Genomic DNA, 18,206 nt, shown 5'->3' with positions numbered 1-18,206 from the left:
CAGTTCTAGGTGATGGCACTTGAGCACAAGGGAGCCCTGGGGGAAACCTGTGAACTGGGAATTGTTTCTACCTGGTGGGAAAATCTGGCTTTGGGGGATTGCCAGTCTTTTTCGCACAGAAGTGAAGGAAACCTTCCTTCCTCCTCTACTACCTCCTCTCTGAGGCCACAGTGAAGACGCCATCCCAGCTCTGGTGATACTGCCATGGGTAACGCAGAGGGGAGCAGCCTCAGGGTGGCTCTAGCTTGCAGGGGGAGCGGATGGTCCGAGCCAAGACAGGGAGAAAGGGAGCACAAAGGGCTCCTCCTGCCCTGCCAGACACCTTCGATGGAAGCCAAGTCTGCCTCCACGCCTGCCTTTGCCGGCAAGGACTTGCCATGCTGTCCCACCTCCACTACACGTGGGCCACAGGACGCCCTGTGGGCACAATACAGGAGAGGAGGTGGTGTGCCCAAAGCTTGGCTTGTTCCCCCGTAATACCAGCTTGGTAATAATAGCGATTACTCTACATTAAAACCATGATCCACCTTAGGATCCTTAGGTCAGCGCAGCCACTATGCGTGGTGAGTGCAGTTATACATAGCTGACACATCAGCAGTGCCTTCCCAGCCACGCACGTCTGCTCCCTGCCCACCTTGTCCACCCCACGCAGGGACCTCAGCCCCGATGGCAAGGGACACGGGGAGAATAGCCCTCCTCCGCTGCTGGGACTTTGCTGGAGGACTCCCCGCAGGCAGGGTGTCACACCATCTCTGCGGCTCTGCTGCTGCCAGCCCAGATGCCAGAGGGATGGGCACAGGGGCACCAGGGTGGCAGTAGGGGCATGTCCAGGAGGCAGCAAAAGGAAGGAAGAAAGGGAGGAAAGAGAGAAAAAGAAACAGAAACAGGAAGGGAAAGAGGAGAGAGTGAAAGTGAGAGGGAGAGCAGAAGGAAGGAAGGAAGGAAGGAAGGAAGGCAGGCAGGCGGGAGGGAAGGAAGGAGGAACAGAAGGAAAAAAGAGGGGAAACAGAGTCATCCCAGAGCCCTCACCAGAGAATGACCAGGATCTCTGTCACTTAGGTCACTTTAAATCAAGCTGGCCAAAGCACTGGAAAATATATTGCAGCGGTGTCCCCCCAGCAGCCGGGGGGACACAGGGAGGAGAGCCCCCCGCTGCTCCAGGGCTGTTGAGAGCACAGTGGGATCACAAGGCAGACAAAGCAAGCTGCAGCTCCAGGACGTTAGCTGGTCAAATTAAATTGGGTTTTAGCATGCTAAATACCATACATCAGCCAGCACATGATGGAGCACACTCTTTTCATACTACGAACGTGCTGGTCTTTGAGACGTTTCCAATATGCCAGAAGACACAGCAGATCAGAGCTGATCCAGGCAGCCTGCAGGGCCCTGGCAAGGGTCACCCAGTGCCCCCTGCAAACAGGACAAGCGTCGCTGAAAAGCAAGTCCCTGGGACAGGGACCAGACCAGCGCAGGGCTCACACCAACTTGGCCCACATGCTTGGAAAGGGAAAGCTAATGGGCAGTTCATCGCCAGGATACAATAATGGCCCCATGGTGAGATGGGGGTGGTTAGGTTGCCTTGGGGATGGTGGCACCCCAGCCTAGCCCTGTAGGGTGCCGCCATGCCCCAAGCAACACAGCCACCCCTTGCCTTGACTTGTGCCTAGGCACCCTTGCGTGGCAGGGTCTATAGGGCCAGACAGGGGCAGCTGGGACACCAGAAAATATGGTTTTGCTTTGCTGGGGACAGTCCCCCAGCGGGGTCAGACATGCTTGCCGGAGAGGAGTGGAAAATTCCTCTCACCGTGCGGGCACTCCCTGCAGCCCAAGCACATCAGCTGTCGTCTCGCAGGACTTGGCATGCCCTGGAGTGTTTATCAACACCATTTCGCAAGGGCCATGGCACACAGCTTGGCAGGGGCACACAAGCTGCTTGGGCAACTGGCTCTGCTGAAAGCCGGTGCTCTTGGGAAACAATCCCGCAGCCTGCCACAGCCAGCGAGCCACAGCTGGCAGCCCAGTGCAGGGCTGCCATCATCGAAGTGGCCATCAGCACCTGATGGCCATCAGCATTTTCTTCTCCTTGCTGGCCTCCTGAATTCAAGGCACCGAGCTCTGAGCTTCACTGTTCGCCCTATCTCAGTCCTGCAGACCCCTTCTCCCCGCTCCTCGCGGGGCTGGCTAACACACAGGGCTGGTCTCTCTTGCAAGGTATCCATCACCCAACTACCAGCCAGAAGACTGAGAGTTTAGCATCGATCCCACCAGTTTCTTCCAGCCTCCCTGCCTGCCTGTCCCTAGCTGTTATTAGGCTGTTAAACTCTGCACGCTGGGATGCTCCACCTCGTGCGACTCTCCCAGCACGCCCTTAGCATGTACACAAACACGGGTTAGTGCCAGTCTCCAAGGCACTGTTCAACTCTCAGGTCCACAGAGCAGATCCCGGCTCCGGTATCCATCCCCGAGTCACATCGGCATCCAGAGCTCCCCATAAACCTCCAAACACCTCTCTTTGGCTTTGGTTTCAGCTGGCAGGTTGTACATGACCTCAATATGCTGGTCCCCCCTTGCCCAAGGCATGCTGCTCCTTCCCCATAGGGGAAATGGCTTGGGGGGAGTTACCCCACGCCCTCCAAGGGGTTTGGAGCTATCAGCAGGAGCAACACCATGCATATGATGATGGCACATCTGGCTGAGGGCTGCCGTGCAGGCATGGACCGGGCAGCCACACGCTGCTTGAGAGATTACAGAGGCCGGCGGGGCCAGCCTGTCCCCCGTTAACTTCAGATGTGCAGAACTGGCACAAACAGTCCCCTCGGGCAGGGAAGGAAATGGGCACATCCCGGACGATGCTGGCCAGGCAGGACAGGGGACATGGAGCTGCAAGCAGGCCAGCCCTGGAAACTCGTGTTAGCCCTGCGATTGCCCTGGCTGGTGCTGGAAATGGCTCACTCTACCCCATGGTGTTGTACACAGGCATGATGCGCGGGTGGTCACCGGGAGGGTGCTGAGAAGACACAGTGTCAGGAACAGTGTTCTGCACTGCCGGAGACACCCTGGAGCCCAGGAAATGTCTTAGCTGTTCCTGAAATCTCAAGATGCACCCCAAAGCCCTGCTCAAGTGGGAAAGGGGTAGCGGGTTCATGGGGTGGGTGTCAACCCCCCTGGGGTAAAGAAGCAAAGCGTGCCCCCCCCGCAGCCCCTCAAAGGGGCCAGCAGCTCCCCTTGGCACCAAGGGGCTGCAGGGCGGGCACCTCCCTGGCAGCCAAAGCCCCTCGTAGCGGAGCTGGGGGCGCAGGGACCAAGGGTGGGGGTTCCTGGAGTGGGGACCATCCAGAGAAGGCCAGCAGGCTCCTAAAGTTAGCATCACACAGACCCCTCCCCAAACCTCCTGGCAGCCGGGGCTTGCGCCCCAGCGCAGCTGGAGCTATGGTGGAAAGCAGGCTTCGTGCAAGCCGGCCAAGATGTTCGTCGGAGCAGAGGCATGCATAAACATTTTGTTTAATCAAGGCCTCCGGGTGAACACAGTGTACTCTGGCTCCGTGCAGCGGGAACAGCTGCGGCCCTGCGGGGCAGGGGCCGGGGATGCCGAACAGCGGTAGCAGAGCGGCCTCCCGTGGCACTGCCCCTGTCCCAGGGTGCTCCACACCACCGCTGCGATGGCAGCGGGCAAAGGGAGCCCGAAAACACCCGTCTTCCCTGGCCCGCAGCTCTGCTCCGGAGGGAAGCCGTCCACCCGACGCCAGCGGCTCTGGCCGCAGCCAGGAGGGCAGTCACGCTGGCAGCTGCGCTGTGCAAGACTCGGTTTGGCCCAGCCCTTCTGCAGTCGGGCTGGGATGGAGGTCGGGCTGGGAGAGCTTTGGTTGCAAAACCCACGGTTGCAGGGGCAGCCCCATAGCAGCGTTTTACCCAGACCTCTGCAGCACCAGGGAGCATCTCTGCAAAGAGGGCTCCCACGACAGGCAAACGCCAGTCACCACCACCTTGCCCCACAGCAACAGCCTGCCCCATAACCAGGCAGACCCGCACCCATCCCGAGCCTCAACCAAATTGTGAGGAGGAGGCAGCAGCCACCCCTGGCAGCTGGGACCCCACTGCTCTGGCCTGGTGGGTCATTACGGGGGTTTTCTGCAGCAACCGCATCGTCCACACGTGGCTGGGGGACCTGCCATGGCCCGTCGGAGTGGCTAGCAAGAGCTCGCTGCAGGAGGAGACAAGGACTCGGGGAGCTAAGGGACGGATGCCTCTTTCTGAGAGCTGTTAGCAGCAGTTAAATAAACAATGCAGTGAATAAATCAAATATCGCCTTGTCTCAGTTGTGGCTTGCTCCAGTTCTTATTTCCAAGAAGAAAAGCAGCCTGGCACGTGCTGCCGTGCCCGGCTGCCGCTCGGCTCCTCCTGGGCGCAGCTCCCGGTAGGGCTGCAGGGAGCCAAGCGAGCCGGCAGATGCAGCCCCCCGCTTCTGCACCAGCCCCTGGAGGGAGACAGAGCTGAAACCCAGCCCCTGCTCCTTCAGACAGGTTCTTGGGGAAAAAAAGCCACTCTTTGTATCTCGAACTGGAATTGGAAACAGTGTCCCTGTGCCCACAGCTCCAGCAGCCCCAGAGCCCAGTGCCAGCCAAGCCCGAGGCTTCCCTCCCCACACTGACAGCAGGGCCGCCACTAACCGGGCACTGCACCGTCCCCACCAGGACCTGGCAGCGGTTCGGTGACAGCCAGGCCTGCCGAAAGCGCTCCCAACATCGCCGTAAAGCACAGGGTGCTGATAGCAAAACCCCACCTCGCGGGGACTGCAGGGCAAGCACAGGCACCCGCTCACACCTGCACCTTTAGCAAAGTGGGACAGCTTCCCAAACCACCTCAGGGAGCAAATGGACCATGAGGTGTCCCCGAGGGCTGCCCCATGCTGGGGCTCAGGTTTATCTGTGCAGATCCAGTCCAAGTCCAAGTGCACAGGTGAAGTCCAAGGCGGGTGGCCTTTCCCGTGCAGAGAGAGCGCTCCAGCCACTGCCTCTGCAGAGCAGCACCCTGCTCCCATTGCATGGCCCCGAAAGCAGCCCCCCACCAAACGTGTTAGTGATGGGGTCCTTGCAGACACTCTCGGGATCACCGTGTTCCCAGACACGCAGCATGGGATCCCCTCTGGGCCCTCCTGCTCCTCTAGGACTGCGGTGCTCAGGCCCCCAAAGCCACATTGGGGTTTAGCTTTGACCCCCCCACACTGGGGGCCGCTGGAGGTGCCAGCCGTGGCATCTCCACCCTGCTCCCCAGCTGCCCCCAAGGCCAGTCATGCAGGAAAGAGGGTCAGCAGTGGGACACCAGTGGCTGTGGAGCCATCCTGCCCCCCAGCTCATCCCAGAAGCAATAACCAAGTCCTCGAGAGCTTTGCTGGCCATGGCAGAGCACCCAAAGCCAGACCTCTCCGGTGAGCACCAGCCCTGCTCCCCAGCCACCCCGGGGCACAGGGAGGGTTGAAATGGCTCTGTCCTGCCTGCCGGGGAGCTGCAGCTCCTGGCACACAGCGACCCCGATGCCTCCTCGGGAGGCTCCTCTGTAGCCAGGGGCAGCCAGGACAGAGGGGCAGGCCAGGCTGCAGAGCTCAGCCAGCCTGGCCCCCATCCCCGCCGTCCCCACCGTGCAGGCAATGCAACCGCTTCCGTCCCTCTCCCCGGGGACCGTTCTCCCCCTGTGCGCAGCCAGGCTCCCCTGGATGATCCTGCTTTCACTGGAGGCTGCAGAATCTGGTTAAGTGCCCCAGGGGCCTCCGAGCGCCCCTGTATGCATCCCAGGAGCCTCTGAGTGCCGTTCTGCGCAGCCCAGGGGCCTCCAGGCGCCTTTCTGCGTGCACCCGAGACCTCCGAGTGCCTTCCTGTGCAATGCCAGGACCTGCGATTGCTGCTTGAGAGCAGGGCAAGGCAATGGCAGAGACCTTTCTCTCCAAACCCCGGGTGTTAGAACACGGGTACTCAACGGCCACATAACCCTGGCCTGGCTCCGGGCAAGCTCGCAAGAAGACAGCTAACGAAAACGCGGAGCACAGCATCCCGCAGTGGCGGCTCTGGTTAAGAGCAGGCTCGGAGGAGCCGCCTTTAAACTTGGGGGGGTTCTGGGATCAGCTGGGAATTGAGCACCTGAGTTGTTGTGTTTAAATCTGAACCTTTAAATGTCCCTTCTGAAATGTGAACCTTTAAATGTCCCTTCCCTCTTCCCCCACCCCAGCACCATTCTACACAAAACCCAGTTTTCTTCTGAAGCTTTATTTTAAGGGTAAGTTGTAAGCGGCTCATTTTGCAAAGGAAAGAACTGTGCTGTCAGGCTCTTCTTTTCATTTCCCCAAAGGTATTTTTTCTGCACTGGGGAGAAGATCCAGAACAGCTTTGGTGAGCTCGGTGAAGGCAACCAGAACACGGTATTGCCGCTCAGCGTACGCCTCTGCTTCCCGCCAGCCTCGAGCTCTGCTGCTGAGCCTGTTGTTCCATGGTTTCCTGGCCAATTAGCGGTTACAACACGCAAACACACAGTGAGCAGAACTGCTCCAACTTTCCATGCGTTCTTGCTAATCTCTCGTGTTTTTTTAAGCCTTGGGTAATAACGAAACAACTGGGGATAACGACAGGCATAAGTTCCAGGAGCGCGAGACCCCGAATCGTGTTTTTCTTCTAACCAGCTGGTGCACTTAGGATAAAGCAGTGGGCCAGGTTTGGATGCGTGAGCTTCATTGCGTATTTCCAACCTCCTTGCTCTTGGCTGCTTGTTTTTTAGTCAGATTGGAATTAACTGGCTTCTGAGTGTGCGTAGGGGGTGGTGTTTGCTTGTTTGGTTGGTTCTGGTGATTGAAAAGCAGTCTTAATCATTTTGACCCTAGGCTTCCAGATCTTAGTGCTTTATTTCTAGAGCACCTTCTATCCCACTTTTTCCATTTTTCGTGGAAATGAAGCTCCACTGGGCTACCAGGAACTATGGTAGCTGTCTTTTGGCTCGACTCCCGGAAAGCTCACCAGCTTGACCTAATGAGAAACAGCAGGAGCTGCTATCTGGGGCAGGGCTGGTATACAGCGTGACTAGCGGGGATGCGGGCAGCTCACGCCAAGTACGCGGCAGCTGATCTGGTATGAATTTCAAAGCTCTCTTCTCGAAAGCTGAAAGATGAAGATTAAGGGAGACACTTTCCGCGGCAAACAAGACGCCAAAGCTGGGCTGCTTAGGGAAGATCTCTGCTAAAGCTCCTGAGCAGCAAAGCAAGCAGAGACCCGGGACAGAAGTGGTTTTGCGCATACCCCTCTCCGCCAACGTTTGGGCAGGACTTGAGGGGGGAAACAATAGCAAATCCACCAAGAGATTGGGGAAAAAACGACAAAAGCAGTGCTGGGATTACATTTAGGAGGGACGTCCTCTCCCTGCCTCCTTGCAGAGGACGCATTTTACCGTTCTGGCTCTGGGACAGCTGGCTTACCCGGGCCACTCCTAAGCTCTGAGGAAGCCTTGTCATCCCCAGTTCCACATCTGGCAAACTGAAGATGCAACTGCCAGTGCTGCCAGAAGATTTCACAAGCCAGGTTTTAACAAGTCCTGACTTACAGTTTCTTCTAAGCAGGCGACTTTGGGGCTCTGTTAAGCCGCGATTGCACAGAGATGCAGGTGTGAGGAAAGGTTAGGGTACGCGCACAAACCTTTCCAAGCCGTACCTGTTGTAATCTGAGGGTGGGCAGGTGCTTGGATATCACGGGGGAAAAGGCAAAGGCTACACAGGGATCCAGGTAAGGCCAGAGGTGTTTCAGCGATGTCAGGGAAACGGAAAAAGCAGCTTTTAACCTGCCTTTGCACTGCTGGCCACGCGCACGCTGGCCTGCCTGAGGCAGCACCGAGCCCAGCGCTGCTTGTGCCTGTCCCTGAGCTGGCTGGTGTGCGCGGGCAGGGCGGACCTGCCGAGGAAAAAGGAGAAGCCGGGTGATGAAAATCAGCAGGGGACAAACGTTTCCCCTGGCCCGGTGGGAGCAGGGGACTCCCCCGCCTTTTACAGCTGGAGGGGCCTTTCCGAGCCCCTCGGAGGTATCTGGTGGCTAAACCCACCAGCGGGCGGAGGAGCTTTCTGTGCTTTCCCAGGGCAAAGGACACTAACTCCAAGCAGGGAAAGCAGCTTTCCCTTTCCTTCCCTCCTCTCCTCCATTGGCATTTGGCAGGAAAAAAACAGGTCTCTTTGATAAGGGTTTGCTTAAAAGGACTATTATCAAGACGACTTTCCTCCTCTGTTCAGCTTAGGTTTTTACAGGACAGAGGTCAACCCGATATCCTCCCAGGGCGTGTACACTGCAGATTATTTTTATAAACGCTGACTTGTTGACTTTGCGGTCATAAAAGATTTTCACAAGAAATGTATCCCCTCATCTCCCTTGCTTTTCACTGATAATGTAATTGCCAACTATGTGGACGAAAGAGATGTAATAAGGCCAGCTCAGATGCTGCTTAAGTACTTGCTTTAAAACACGATTTTTTTCCCCCCCAGCGTTACCAGTTCTTGTAACTTTTGCCTTGGTGGCTGAGGATTACCCAGTGCTCTTCCAGTTCCTGTAATCGAACGACTGAAAAACCTCAGTGCTTGTTTGAAAATAAGTACGTTAATGCTTGTCGTTAATGAGGGGGAAAGCCTGCGAACGAAGCTCCGTGTTTACAGCGGAACGGAACGACGTAATTCGGTGGCACCTTTAAGCTGCTGAGCGTTAAGGTCCCGCGGCTGGTAACGGGACCTAGGTGCGGAGCCGGGCCTCGGGGCCGGGCGGGCTCTGCGGGGAACCGAGCATCTCCGCCGCGGCCCCAGCGCGGGGCGCTGCCGCAGGCGACCCCGCGGCGTCCCGGACGCGCTCAGCCGCGCTGCGGTTCGGCCCCGGCGCCTCAGGCCCCTTCCGCGGCCGGCCCAAGGCGGCCTGTCGGCGAAGGCCTCCCCCCAGGGCCGGCTTACGCTGCCCTGGACGCGCGTTAGGAGCGGCGCAGCCTCCCCTCTCCAGGCTGCTTGCAAGAGCGGCTCAGCTGCCGCACTGCCCCTGACCCGCTGCCTGCCGCGCGGCGGGAAGGGGCGAACCTCCACGGGCTGCAACGCCGCAGCGCGGCCGCCGTCCGTGCGGGGGCGGGCGGAGGCGCGGCCCGCGTTCCGCGCTGCGCTCCCAGCCCGCAGGGAGGGACGGGCGGCGGGGCGGAGGCGCCCGCAGCAGCCCCGGGCGGGCCGGCGCAGGCCGCGGGGCCCGGCCGTGACCGCAGGCGGGCCGGCGCCGGGGAAGGCGGCGGAGCGCGGCCTGCCGGTTGCTATGGCGACGCGACGCGGCGCTCTGGCGTCACTTCCGCGGCAGCGGCGCCCCGCCCCGAGCGGCCATGGCGCTGTCGCGCGCGGAGCGGTGCCTGGCGCTGCTGCTGCGGCTGCTGTCGCGCGCCTGCCTGGCGCTGCTGGGGCTCGTGGCCCCCGCGCCGCCGCGCGCCGGCCCCGCCCGCCCCGCGCCACCGCGCGCCGTCCCGCCGCCGCGCCGCCCGCTCCTGCTGCTGCCCGCCCGGCAGCTGGCGGCGCGGCTCCGCGCCCGGCAGGTGCGACCGGTACCGGGGGGCCGGGGGGCGGGGCCGGGGAGCGGAGCCGGGGCCGGGGCCCGCGCGCCTCCCTGCGGGGCCGCCGCGTCCCGGTGGCGGAGGCGCCCCGCCGCCCTTCCCGGCCGCGCGCTGACCGCCGTTTCCCCTCCGTTTGGTGCCCTAGGTGACGTGCGTCGAGGTGGTGGAGGCGTACGTGGAGAGGACCAGGGAGGTCAATCCGCTCATCAACGCCGTCGTTAAGGACAGGTGAGCCGGGGAGGGGAGCGCAGGGCTGGCTCGCCGCCGCCGCGGCCGGGGGCTGCATCGCACCGGGGGGCGCAGCGGGCTCCGTGCGGCCCCGCTGCCCCTGCTGCAGCGCCGCGCTGGTGCCGGCTGCTCCCGCCGCCGCTGCTGGCCCTGGTTTGGCCGGGTGCGGAAGCAAGACGTTCTTGCAAGACCGTGAAGAAGAGCTGGGGAAGCCTCATCTTCCGTTACCAGCTCCTGCCGCGCGCCCGCCCTGCGGAGACGCCTGCTCCTTGCCAGGCCCTCGAGGCTGGAGAGCAGCGCCAGAGCATCCCCACCGGTTGCTTCTTTGCAGGTTTGAGGAGGCCCTGCAGGAAGCCCGGCAGGTAGATAAGCTGCTTTCGGAGGGCCCCAGCGATGACTACCTGGAGGAGAAGTTCCCCTTGCTAGGGGTTCCCATCACCGTCAAGGAGGCCTTTTCTCTGCACGGTACGTTTGCCCTTGTTTCTCTCCAGCTTCACAGGTCGTAGCTCGCTCCTCCGTGGCCGCGTGCTCCCCAGGGTGGCGGGTGGCAGTGGCAGGGCACTTAGAGGGAAGCAGCTTCCCTTTCCCAGCTCTGCACTCCTCTCATGCATCCGTGTTCACTTCTAGCACCCAAACGCTATGGGGGTTGTGGTGCCTCAGGGGAGCAGCCCTTGCTGGGGACCTGCTTCTCACAGACGTCCTGCGACTGGCCCTGCAGCCTGCTGCCCCAAGGGTGACCTCAGGGGGAGCTGGCTCTGACACCTCCCTCCATCTGTTGTCCCTGGCACCGCAGGGATGCCCAACACGTCTGGCTTGGTCAACCGCCGCAATGTGATTGCTACCTCGGATGCCACAGTGGTGTCCCGGCTGAAGCAGGCTGGTGCCATCCCACTGGGCGTGACCAACTGCAGCGAGCTGTGCATGTGGTACGAGTCCAGCAACAGGGTCTACGGCCGGACCAACAACCCCTATGATCTGCAGAGGATCGTGGGCGGCAGCTCAGGTGAGCCCCGGCACCTCAGCACGGTCCTGCATGAGCAGAGGGTTAAAATGCAGCAAGGAAAGAGTTCCCAGGTCCTCTGCCCGCTGCTTTAACTTGTTGCTGGGCTCCTGCAGAGCTCACAGGCCTCTCCTGGGCGTTGCAGTAGGCCATTTGGAGGTCCAACAGCTTGGCACCTCCTGAATGTTACACCTGGCATTGCTTCGGCTCCCTCTCTGTTACTCTATGTGCAAACAGCAGTGCTGGTGTGGCACTGTGGCAGAAAAATCCCTTTGACCCATGTTCCCCAGCTGTCCCCCAGACATCGCAAAAGCCGGGGTGGCTCCCACCCTATCTGCGTGCAAAGGGAAGCAGCTGCCGTGAGATGCTCCTGCTTTGCTGGATGATTTGCACTACAAGCCTGTGGGGTTTTCTGCTGTTTTTTCTCCCATGCAGGCGGGGAGGGTGGTGTCCTGGCAGCTGCCTGCTCAGTCATAGGCGTGGGCTCCGACATCGGCGGCAGCATCCGGATGCCTGCCTTCTTCAACGGAGTCTTTGGCCATAAACCCACAACAGGTAAAGCAGGCGCGAGGATCTCCTCCCCTCCCCAGCAGAAGTGCCAGGAGGCCGAATGCGGGGTGCGGGAGGAACCTGTTGGGGACACTCCTGTGCTTGCCTCTGGTGGGATTGCTGTAAGGGGACAGGCAACTTCTTGCACGGGACAAGCCCGCTGTATGAGTGCAACTTGGCCTTGGCAGCGGGGAGCCATGTGGTGGCAGAATTCCAAGCGCATGGGAGATGGGAGGCGTTTTATCCCCGTGTATTGCATCCTCAGCGTGGGATGTTTTCCCAGGGTCAGGATCTGCTGCTGGGGTGTTTCCCTGGCAGCCAGTGTCCTGGCTGGGTGCTTTTCCTCCTTTCCCCGCCCTGTGCACCTCGCCGTCAGCTTGCAAGCGCTGCCAACGTGCACAATCCCTGGGCAACAGCTTCCCCCTGCACCTGGAGGCCGCCCTCCTGCATGGCCTGCCCCGGCCGGAGGCGATGCCTGTGGGCGCTCACGGATGCTTGCAGGGTGGTGCCCGACGTCTCCCTCTGTGCTCGCAGGGGTGGTGCCTAACGACGGCCAGTTCCCAAACGCTCGAGGGGTGCGGACCAGCTTCCTGTGCACGGGGCCCATGTGCCGCTACGCAGAGGACCTGGAGCCTATGCTGAGGGTCATGGCTGGTCCTGGAGTCAACAAGTAAGTTGCTCCTGCTGCTTCAAGCTGCCAAATTAGTCTCAGCTGCTTTCTGGCCAGCGCAGCGGGTCAGTCCTGTTTGGTGTACAAGGCAGGTCTGCACCACCCTGATTGCTTGTTACTGGTTTCCTTCCTCCGCCCTTGGCTTCAGCAGGACCCTTGCAGCCAGGGCTGTCCTTCCCAGCACCACGTGCTCTGGGGAGCAGGCAGCCGTGGTCAGCTGGGTCCTCCTCGCAGGAAGACTTTGCCTGTGAACTGCTCCAGCCAGTGCCGTCCAGCATGGCCCTTCCCTCCTGGGGCTGGCCTTTCTTTTGGGTTTTATGTGTGCTTTTTCTGGTTGCTGAATAACGAGTTTTCCATCCTACACCATGGCCCCCATTGGTCTCTTCATAGGTCCGTGGAACCAAGCAGCCTTTTATGCGCGTGTACCAGTAAGGAGCAGAATGGAGGTGGGGCAGACCGGACAGGTCCTGCTTCTTGCTGCAGCCTGCACACGGTTGCTTTCTCCGTTACCACTTTTGTTTCTCCATGGCTCTTGTGGTGCAATCCCAACCTCAGCCATAGCCAGGGTCTGTAATTATAAGGCACATCTCAAGAGTTGAGGATTTTCCTAACAGCAACAGATATGCAGAACTAGCTGGGATTGATGGGGCGGGCGAGCAGCTGGATGGGTTGTGGGCAGCAGGTGTCTGTGTGTCTTCAGGGACTCTCCTTCCCACCCTGCTGGGTAGAGCAGGTGTCCTGAGGGCGTATCAGGTGTCCTGAGGACGCATTAACAAGTGTGGGAGCAGCTCTGGCAGCCAGGGAGGACTCAGGGATGGATTTGTGAGCAAAGTGACGTTCCTTTCCAGGCTGAAGCTGAATGAAAAGGTGTCGCTGGAGAAAATTAAATTTCACTGCATGGATCATGATGGCGGGTCCATTTTTGTGTCACCTGTGGACAAGGAGATCTTGCAGGCCCAAAAGAAGGTAGGAAGGAACAGAGGTTGGCTCTCACTGGATGTTAGCTCTCACTGGGGTGAGCCTGGAGATAAAACCCAGGGAGACCAGGCCGAGGAGTCCCTCGGAGGCAAGGTGAGCTGCTCTGTGCCTGGCTCCTGGAGGGCTGCAGGCTGCAGTGCCATGGAGGCAGCCTCGAGTCCCGGTCCTGTGCTTCCAGTGGAAAAAAGGTGGAAAGATCTTTTTCTTCTTCTGTGTTAAAGAAGAAACAAGGCGAAAATCTTGCAAGTGGCTGCAGATGCCCTTGCCAGCACCACCCATGTGTTGGAGTACACCGGGGTGTCCAAAGTTTTTGGCCCAATTTCCATTGCAATAGCTGTATTTTGCTTTCTTACCATCTCTTGTCCATGTTATGGAGACCTCCTGGGGGCACATCACATGGCGAAGGGGTGGCTGTGTGTTTGCAGTCTTCCCAGGGTTGCTGCCTGGCATTTAGTCATGCAAAGGAACTCTTGTTTTTCAATGAAATCTTCTATGCTGCTCTTGGTGCTCTTCTGGAGCATCGCTGGGGGTGGTGCGGAGGGCTGTTTGGGGAGCTCCAAGGTTGTTACTGGATGGAGGAGATCCTGCTGCTCAGGGCAGAGGGGAGTGGGCAGGAGCTGTAGGATCCCCTGCGTGGCAGCAAAGAGAAGATGCTCCTGGGCTCTCTCCTGTCCCTAGTTTCCGTGGACTGACCGCAGTGTATCACATCCTTGCAGAAACAAACCCTTCCTGCTCTTCCCCTTAGGTGGTGGAGCACCTCGAAAGTGAGCTGGGTGTCCAAGTTCGGCGTGTGGCAATCCACAAGATGAAGTATTCTTTCCAGATCTGGTCAGCCATGATGTCGTCCAAGGACAGCGATGGGCAGGTGTGTCAGACCGAGCTGGCAAAGGCACAGATTCGCGGCAGCAGGGAAGAATCGGCTGCTTGGGGCCAGCCACAGAGAGCTGTAGGCTTCCCAGACCTGCCAGGGGGCTTTCTCTGCTCCGTTTCTTCCCCCAAATCCTGCTTTCATCTCTTTCCAAAGCTATGCAGCCCCTTCTCCCTCGCTTTCCCATGAGATGGCGATGTGGCTCCCAGCAGAGGAGCAACGTGGCTTAGGGAGGGAGAGGCCATTTCAGCATGTTGACCTTTTCTGTGCAAGGTGGTAAGTCAGCCAAGCAGGTAGCATCCTGCCTTGCTCTTGCCTCCCTACTGTGTCTCCTGGCATTGTAGGTTGGGATTAATGGCTGTTAGGATGCCAGGACTGAGGCGGTGGATTAGCAGCTTTGCAGCAGCAGGCCTGCATGTGTTTTTTTTTTTCCTGGAGTTGTAGCCCCTGCGCCATGCTCTGTGCATGCATGGAAGTATTTTGTAGCAAAAATAAACTCTTGGGAATATTATACCTTGTGCATTCTGCCACACAGGCAGCGGTGAAAAATAAGCCAACCCCACCTTGCTAAGGTGGGCATGCCTGGCTCCCTCTACCTCCTTTTTCCTGATCCCACAGCCATATAACAGCAGTAAGTGCCTCCAGGAGACGTTATCCGGAGCGTCATCCCGTGCCTCACATCAGAGGAGGGGTACTGAAAGGTGCTGCTTTGGGGGGTTCTCCCTCCGCAGAGCGAGGTCCCCTTCTTGCTGTCGCTGGCAGGGAGAGATGCTCCCGCTGCCGCTCTGGATTAGTGCTGGAGCTGTGTAACGCTCCTGACGGGCATCTCTTGTCTGAAAATGGGAACAGCTTGGGTCAGGATAATTGGACAGCTGGAGATTTCGCTGCCGTTTGTCAGCCTGTCCTTCCCCGTCGCACGCTAGCTGACGGTGCTGATGGAGGGAGCGTGTGTCTGTGTTACAGGAGGCACAGCTATTCACAGACCTGCTGGGGGATCACGGGAAGCCGGTGTGGCCGCTGTGGGAGCTGGTGAAGTGGCTCATGGGGATGTCTTCCCACACTCTCCCAGCTATTGGTAAGGTTGGGAGGAGCCCCGGGGTGTGCAGAGGCGGTGGTAGGGCGGGCGAGTTGTTAAATGAAAATAGTGCCCTTGCAGTGCCCCTCGAAGGGACTCTGGAGTTTGCACTGAGCAGCTTCAGACTGGTCTTTTATAATGACACTCAGTGTCTTCAAGTCGAACACATGTTTGAGGGGGAGTTGGCTGGATCTTTGATAACTGGGATTGGATATCCTGGGAGAAGTGAGGACAACAGAGCTGCAGGCAGGGTTTGCTCCTGCTGTGAGCCCTGCCAGAACTGCTGGGGCTTGGAGGGAGCCAGTCAGGGGTCTGCACCGATCTTTTTTCTTAGCAGCAGATACCAGAGAACCCTAATTAGTGCTGTTGTGCTGCTGTCTAATGAGTGCTGAGGTCACTGCCAGCTCTGCTCGATCCCAGTGACTGGAAAAACTCCTTGAAGTGATGGGCAGGCTGAAAGCCTTTCCCTTGGCAAAGCTGGGGAGACGCTGCCTGCAGAGCCATGCAGCGGGCAATCCGCCCTGGGAGCCGGCATGCCAGCAGGGAGGGGGACTTGGGGGGGCCCACTAGGAGCTGGGGGATGCTGCGTGTGGCCGGGCAATGCGCTTTCTAGCCTGCTTAACCCACGGTCCTCTCGCTCACTCTCTGTTCCTGTTTGTGCCCTTGCCCTGCAGCCCTGGGCCTGACGGAGAAGCTGATGAAACTCAACCCTGGTGGGAATGCCAAGCTGGTGAGCATGGGGAAGAGCCTGCAGGAGGAGATGGAGGCCCTGCTGGGGCCTGACGGCGTGCTCCTCTACCCCTCGCACCCCACCGTCGCTCCCAGGCACCACTCCCCCATCTGCATGCCCTTCAACTTCGCCTACACAGGTGAGGAGCTCTGACTCCTCTGCTGGGGTGGAGGCAGGGGTCGCAAGCATGCCCTTGCCCACTGCAGCAGTGCAGGCTGGAAGCCAGGGTATTTTACCCAGAGTGTTTCCATCAGTGACAGCGGGCTTTGCAGCGCAGAGGGGTGTCTCGCTGCTCCAGAACATGGGGCAAGGATTATGGTCATGCTTTAAAACTGTGGCATTTGTACCTGCTGTCCACAGCAGAGCAGGTTTCATCTCTGGGCGGGGGCCACCCTGCCCCAGAGGGATGCGCTCATGCTGTTACAGCTGGTGCTGTTGTTTGGTAGCCCCCAAGAGTTGCTGTGTCTCTTGGGGTACAGTTTGGGTCTCTCTGTGGCTTTCCCATGGCTTGAGCTCCTTGATGCCAGCGCCACGTTGCAATGCTGTCTGGCTTTGGAGTAATGGAGGGATGGTGCCTGGGACAGGAATGTCCCAAAGCAGACCTTGGCATGCCGCAGCAAGTGCCACATAAGTGATGTGGGCGCTGGGAACCTCTGCCCAGCGATGTCCCCTTGTCATCCTGCTTCTGCACCGCTCCAGCAAGGACCAGCTCCCAGGAGCCCAGCGCCGTGTGTGGCAGCAGCTACCTGCCTGGGGTGGGAGAGCCGGGCAGTGATTTATCCCGGTTGCTGTGCTTGCTCTGATGCAGCCTTCTCTCTTCCAGCTATCTTCAACGTCCTGGGCTTGCCGGTGACGCAGTGCCCGCTGGGCCTGAGCAGCGAGGGCCTGCCGCTGGGCATCCAGCTGGTGGCAGCCTCCTACAATGACCACCTGACGCTGGCGGTAGCCCGATACCTGGAGAAGGCCTTCGGAGGATGGGTTTTACCTGGGAAAGTTTAGCCTGGGCTCCTGGTGCTGCAGGGAGGCAGGGATGGAGATGGTGGTGCCCAGCGAGGCAGCAACGGGTGCTGATGCCCAGTCCCATCATGTCACTACCTGCTCCCTCTGCACCCCACCTTGCACCCTCCTGGGAGCGGCCTGCGGTGCCTCCAGCCCCTGAGGAAGCCAGGCTGTTGCCGCTGGAGTCGTCTCCTCCCTGCAGCACCCTCTGCCAGGGCAGAGGCCTCCCCGCCCTGTGCCCCCTCGGGAGCCCCGGTGCCGTGGGCTGGCAGCAGGCTGCCCGCATCCTGCCTGCGGCGGGCACCTGTCTCCTCCTAGGTGTGGAGATAGCCGTCTCTCTGTAATGCTTGCTGCTCTGAAGACGCTCAGTGAAGGCTGGGGAGAGGAGGTGCTGCCAGGCTGCTCGGGGACGACCACCCAGCGCCACCCTTGGGGGCCCCCCGGGTGCATCCATCCTCCTTGGTCCTACCCTGTCTGCGGGGCTGGGACTGCACCTGGTGCACTGCAGGCTTGCTGGCCCCTGCAGCCTCCCTGAGCTGCTGCAGGGTTTTCCCCACCCTCTAACCGAAAAGGAAGCGGGGCTGAGGGTGCTGCAGGCAGCCGTACACTCGTCTCGCCAGCGGTGCTTTGTGGGGTGGATGGTGCTGGGCTCTGCCCAGTGCGGAGCTGGTGGGCAAGGGAGAAGGAGCTTTTGACAGCACTGGAAGAGCTCTTTAAATGCTCCTCTCCATGTGCTGAGGTGGCTAAAGCATCTCCTGCTTCTGTCTTCTGCCCTGGGGGGCTCACCCAGCGTGATTGGTGTCCCCTGCCCACCACCCTCCCAAGCTGCCCAGCCTCTGCCCCCACGAGCGGACACAGGCAGAAACGTGGGCAGCTGGCTGTTCCTGGGGCAGGCAGCAAGCGTAAGATGTTCTCAGCGAGGGTGGTATTAAAACAATCTGTCCAGTTTGCCGCTGGCTGTGTGTCCTTGTTCCTGACAGCTGTTGCCCTGCCGGCTGCGGGGCTGCTGTCCCCCCGGGCACCGGCCCTGTCTCCACTCGCGCCGTGGGATGCGCCGGGGGTGCCGAATGCTGCTGGCTGTGGGCGCAGTGCGGGGACAGCAGTGGAGGTGCTAGCATCTGCCCCAACGGTGGCACTTGGCCACTGCTGGGCTCTTGTTTTAAAATGCCTGGACTCACGGTGTCTGCTCAGCTCCTGGCAGAGCTGAAGGGTGCCGGGAGCTCCGGCGGTGTCGCAGTCGATGGCTCTGTTAGTCTTGTAGTGGTTGGACAATGTTATGCTCTCAGAAAGTGTAAGCCCCGCTGCTTTCTCTCCCCGATGGGCTGCCAAAGGCTTGGGGCTCGCAGGGCGATGCTGAGCCAGACGCCAGTTCCTTGGGGTCTCTAGGGCAGAGCAGGGCGCGGGGTCCCAGGCCTGCACGCCCAGCCTGCAGTGCTGATGTTGGCAAGGATGAAACCTCCCCGCAGCGCTGGCTTTACGGGGGTGTCCTGGCTTGTGTCTGTCCTGCCACGTGTCACCCTT

At 59.8% G+C, this 18,206-nt stretch overlaps 1 protein-coding gene across 1 annotated transcript; it reads left to right on the top strand.

The window, feature by feature from the left end:
* Positions 1 to 9,342: 9,342 nt before the first annotated feature.
* On the top strand, positions 9,343 to 17,635 carry FAAH2 (fatty acid amide hydrolase 2). The gene is made up of 11 exons (XM_087748191.1): positions 9,343 to 9,570; positions 9,734 to 9,816; positions 10,148 to 10,281; positions 10,610 to 10,819; positions 11,252 to 11,371; positions 11,900 to 12,035; positions 12,884 to 13,001; positions 13,759 to 13,878; positions 14,845 to 14,956; positions 15,631 to 15,825; positions 16,510 to 17,635. Exons 1-11 carry the CDS (start codon positions 9,364 to 9,366, stop codon positions 16,683 to 16,685), a joined length of 1,611 nt encoding a protein of 536 aa, XP_087604317.1. The 5' UTR covers positions 9,343 to 9,363; the 3' UTR covers positions 16,686 to 17,635.
* Positions 17,636 to 18,206: the final 571 nt, after the last annotated feature.

The sequence above is a fragment of the Nipponia nippon genome, unplaced genomic scaffold (assembly GCF_047370975.1).
Source record: "Nipponia nippon isolate SJK-2023a ecotype South Korea unplaced genomic scaffold, ASM4737097v1 scaffold_12, whole genome shotgun sequence".
Classification (NCBI taxonomy): domain Eukaryota; kingdom Metazoa; phylum Chordata; class Aves; order Pelecaniformes; family Threskiornithidae; genus Nipponia; species Nipponia nippon.
Note: the sequence above shows the minus strand (reverse complement) of the source record. Positions and strands in the feature narration are given on the sequence as shown.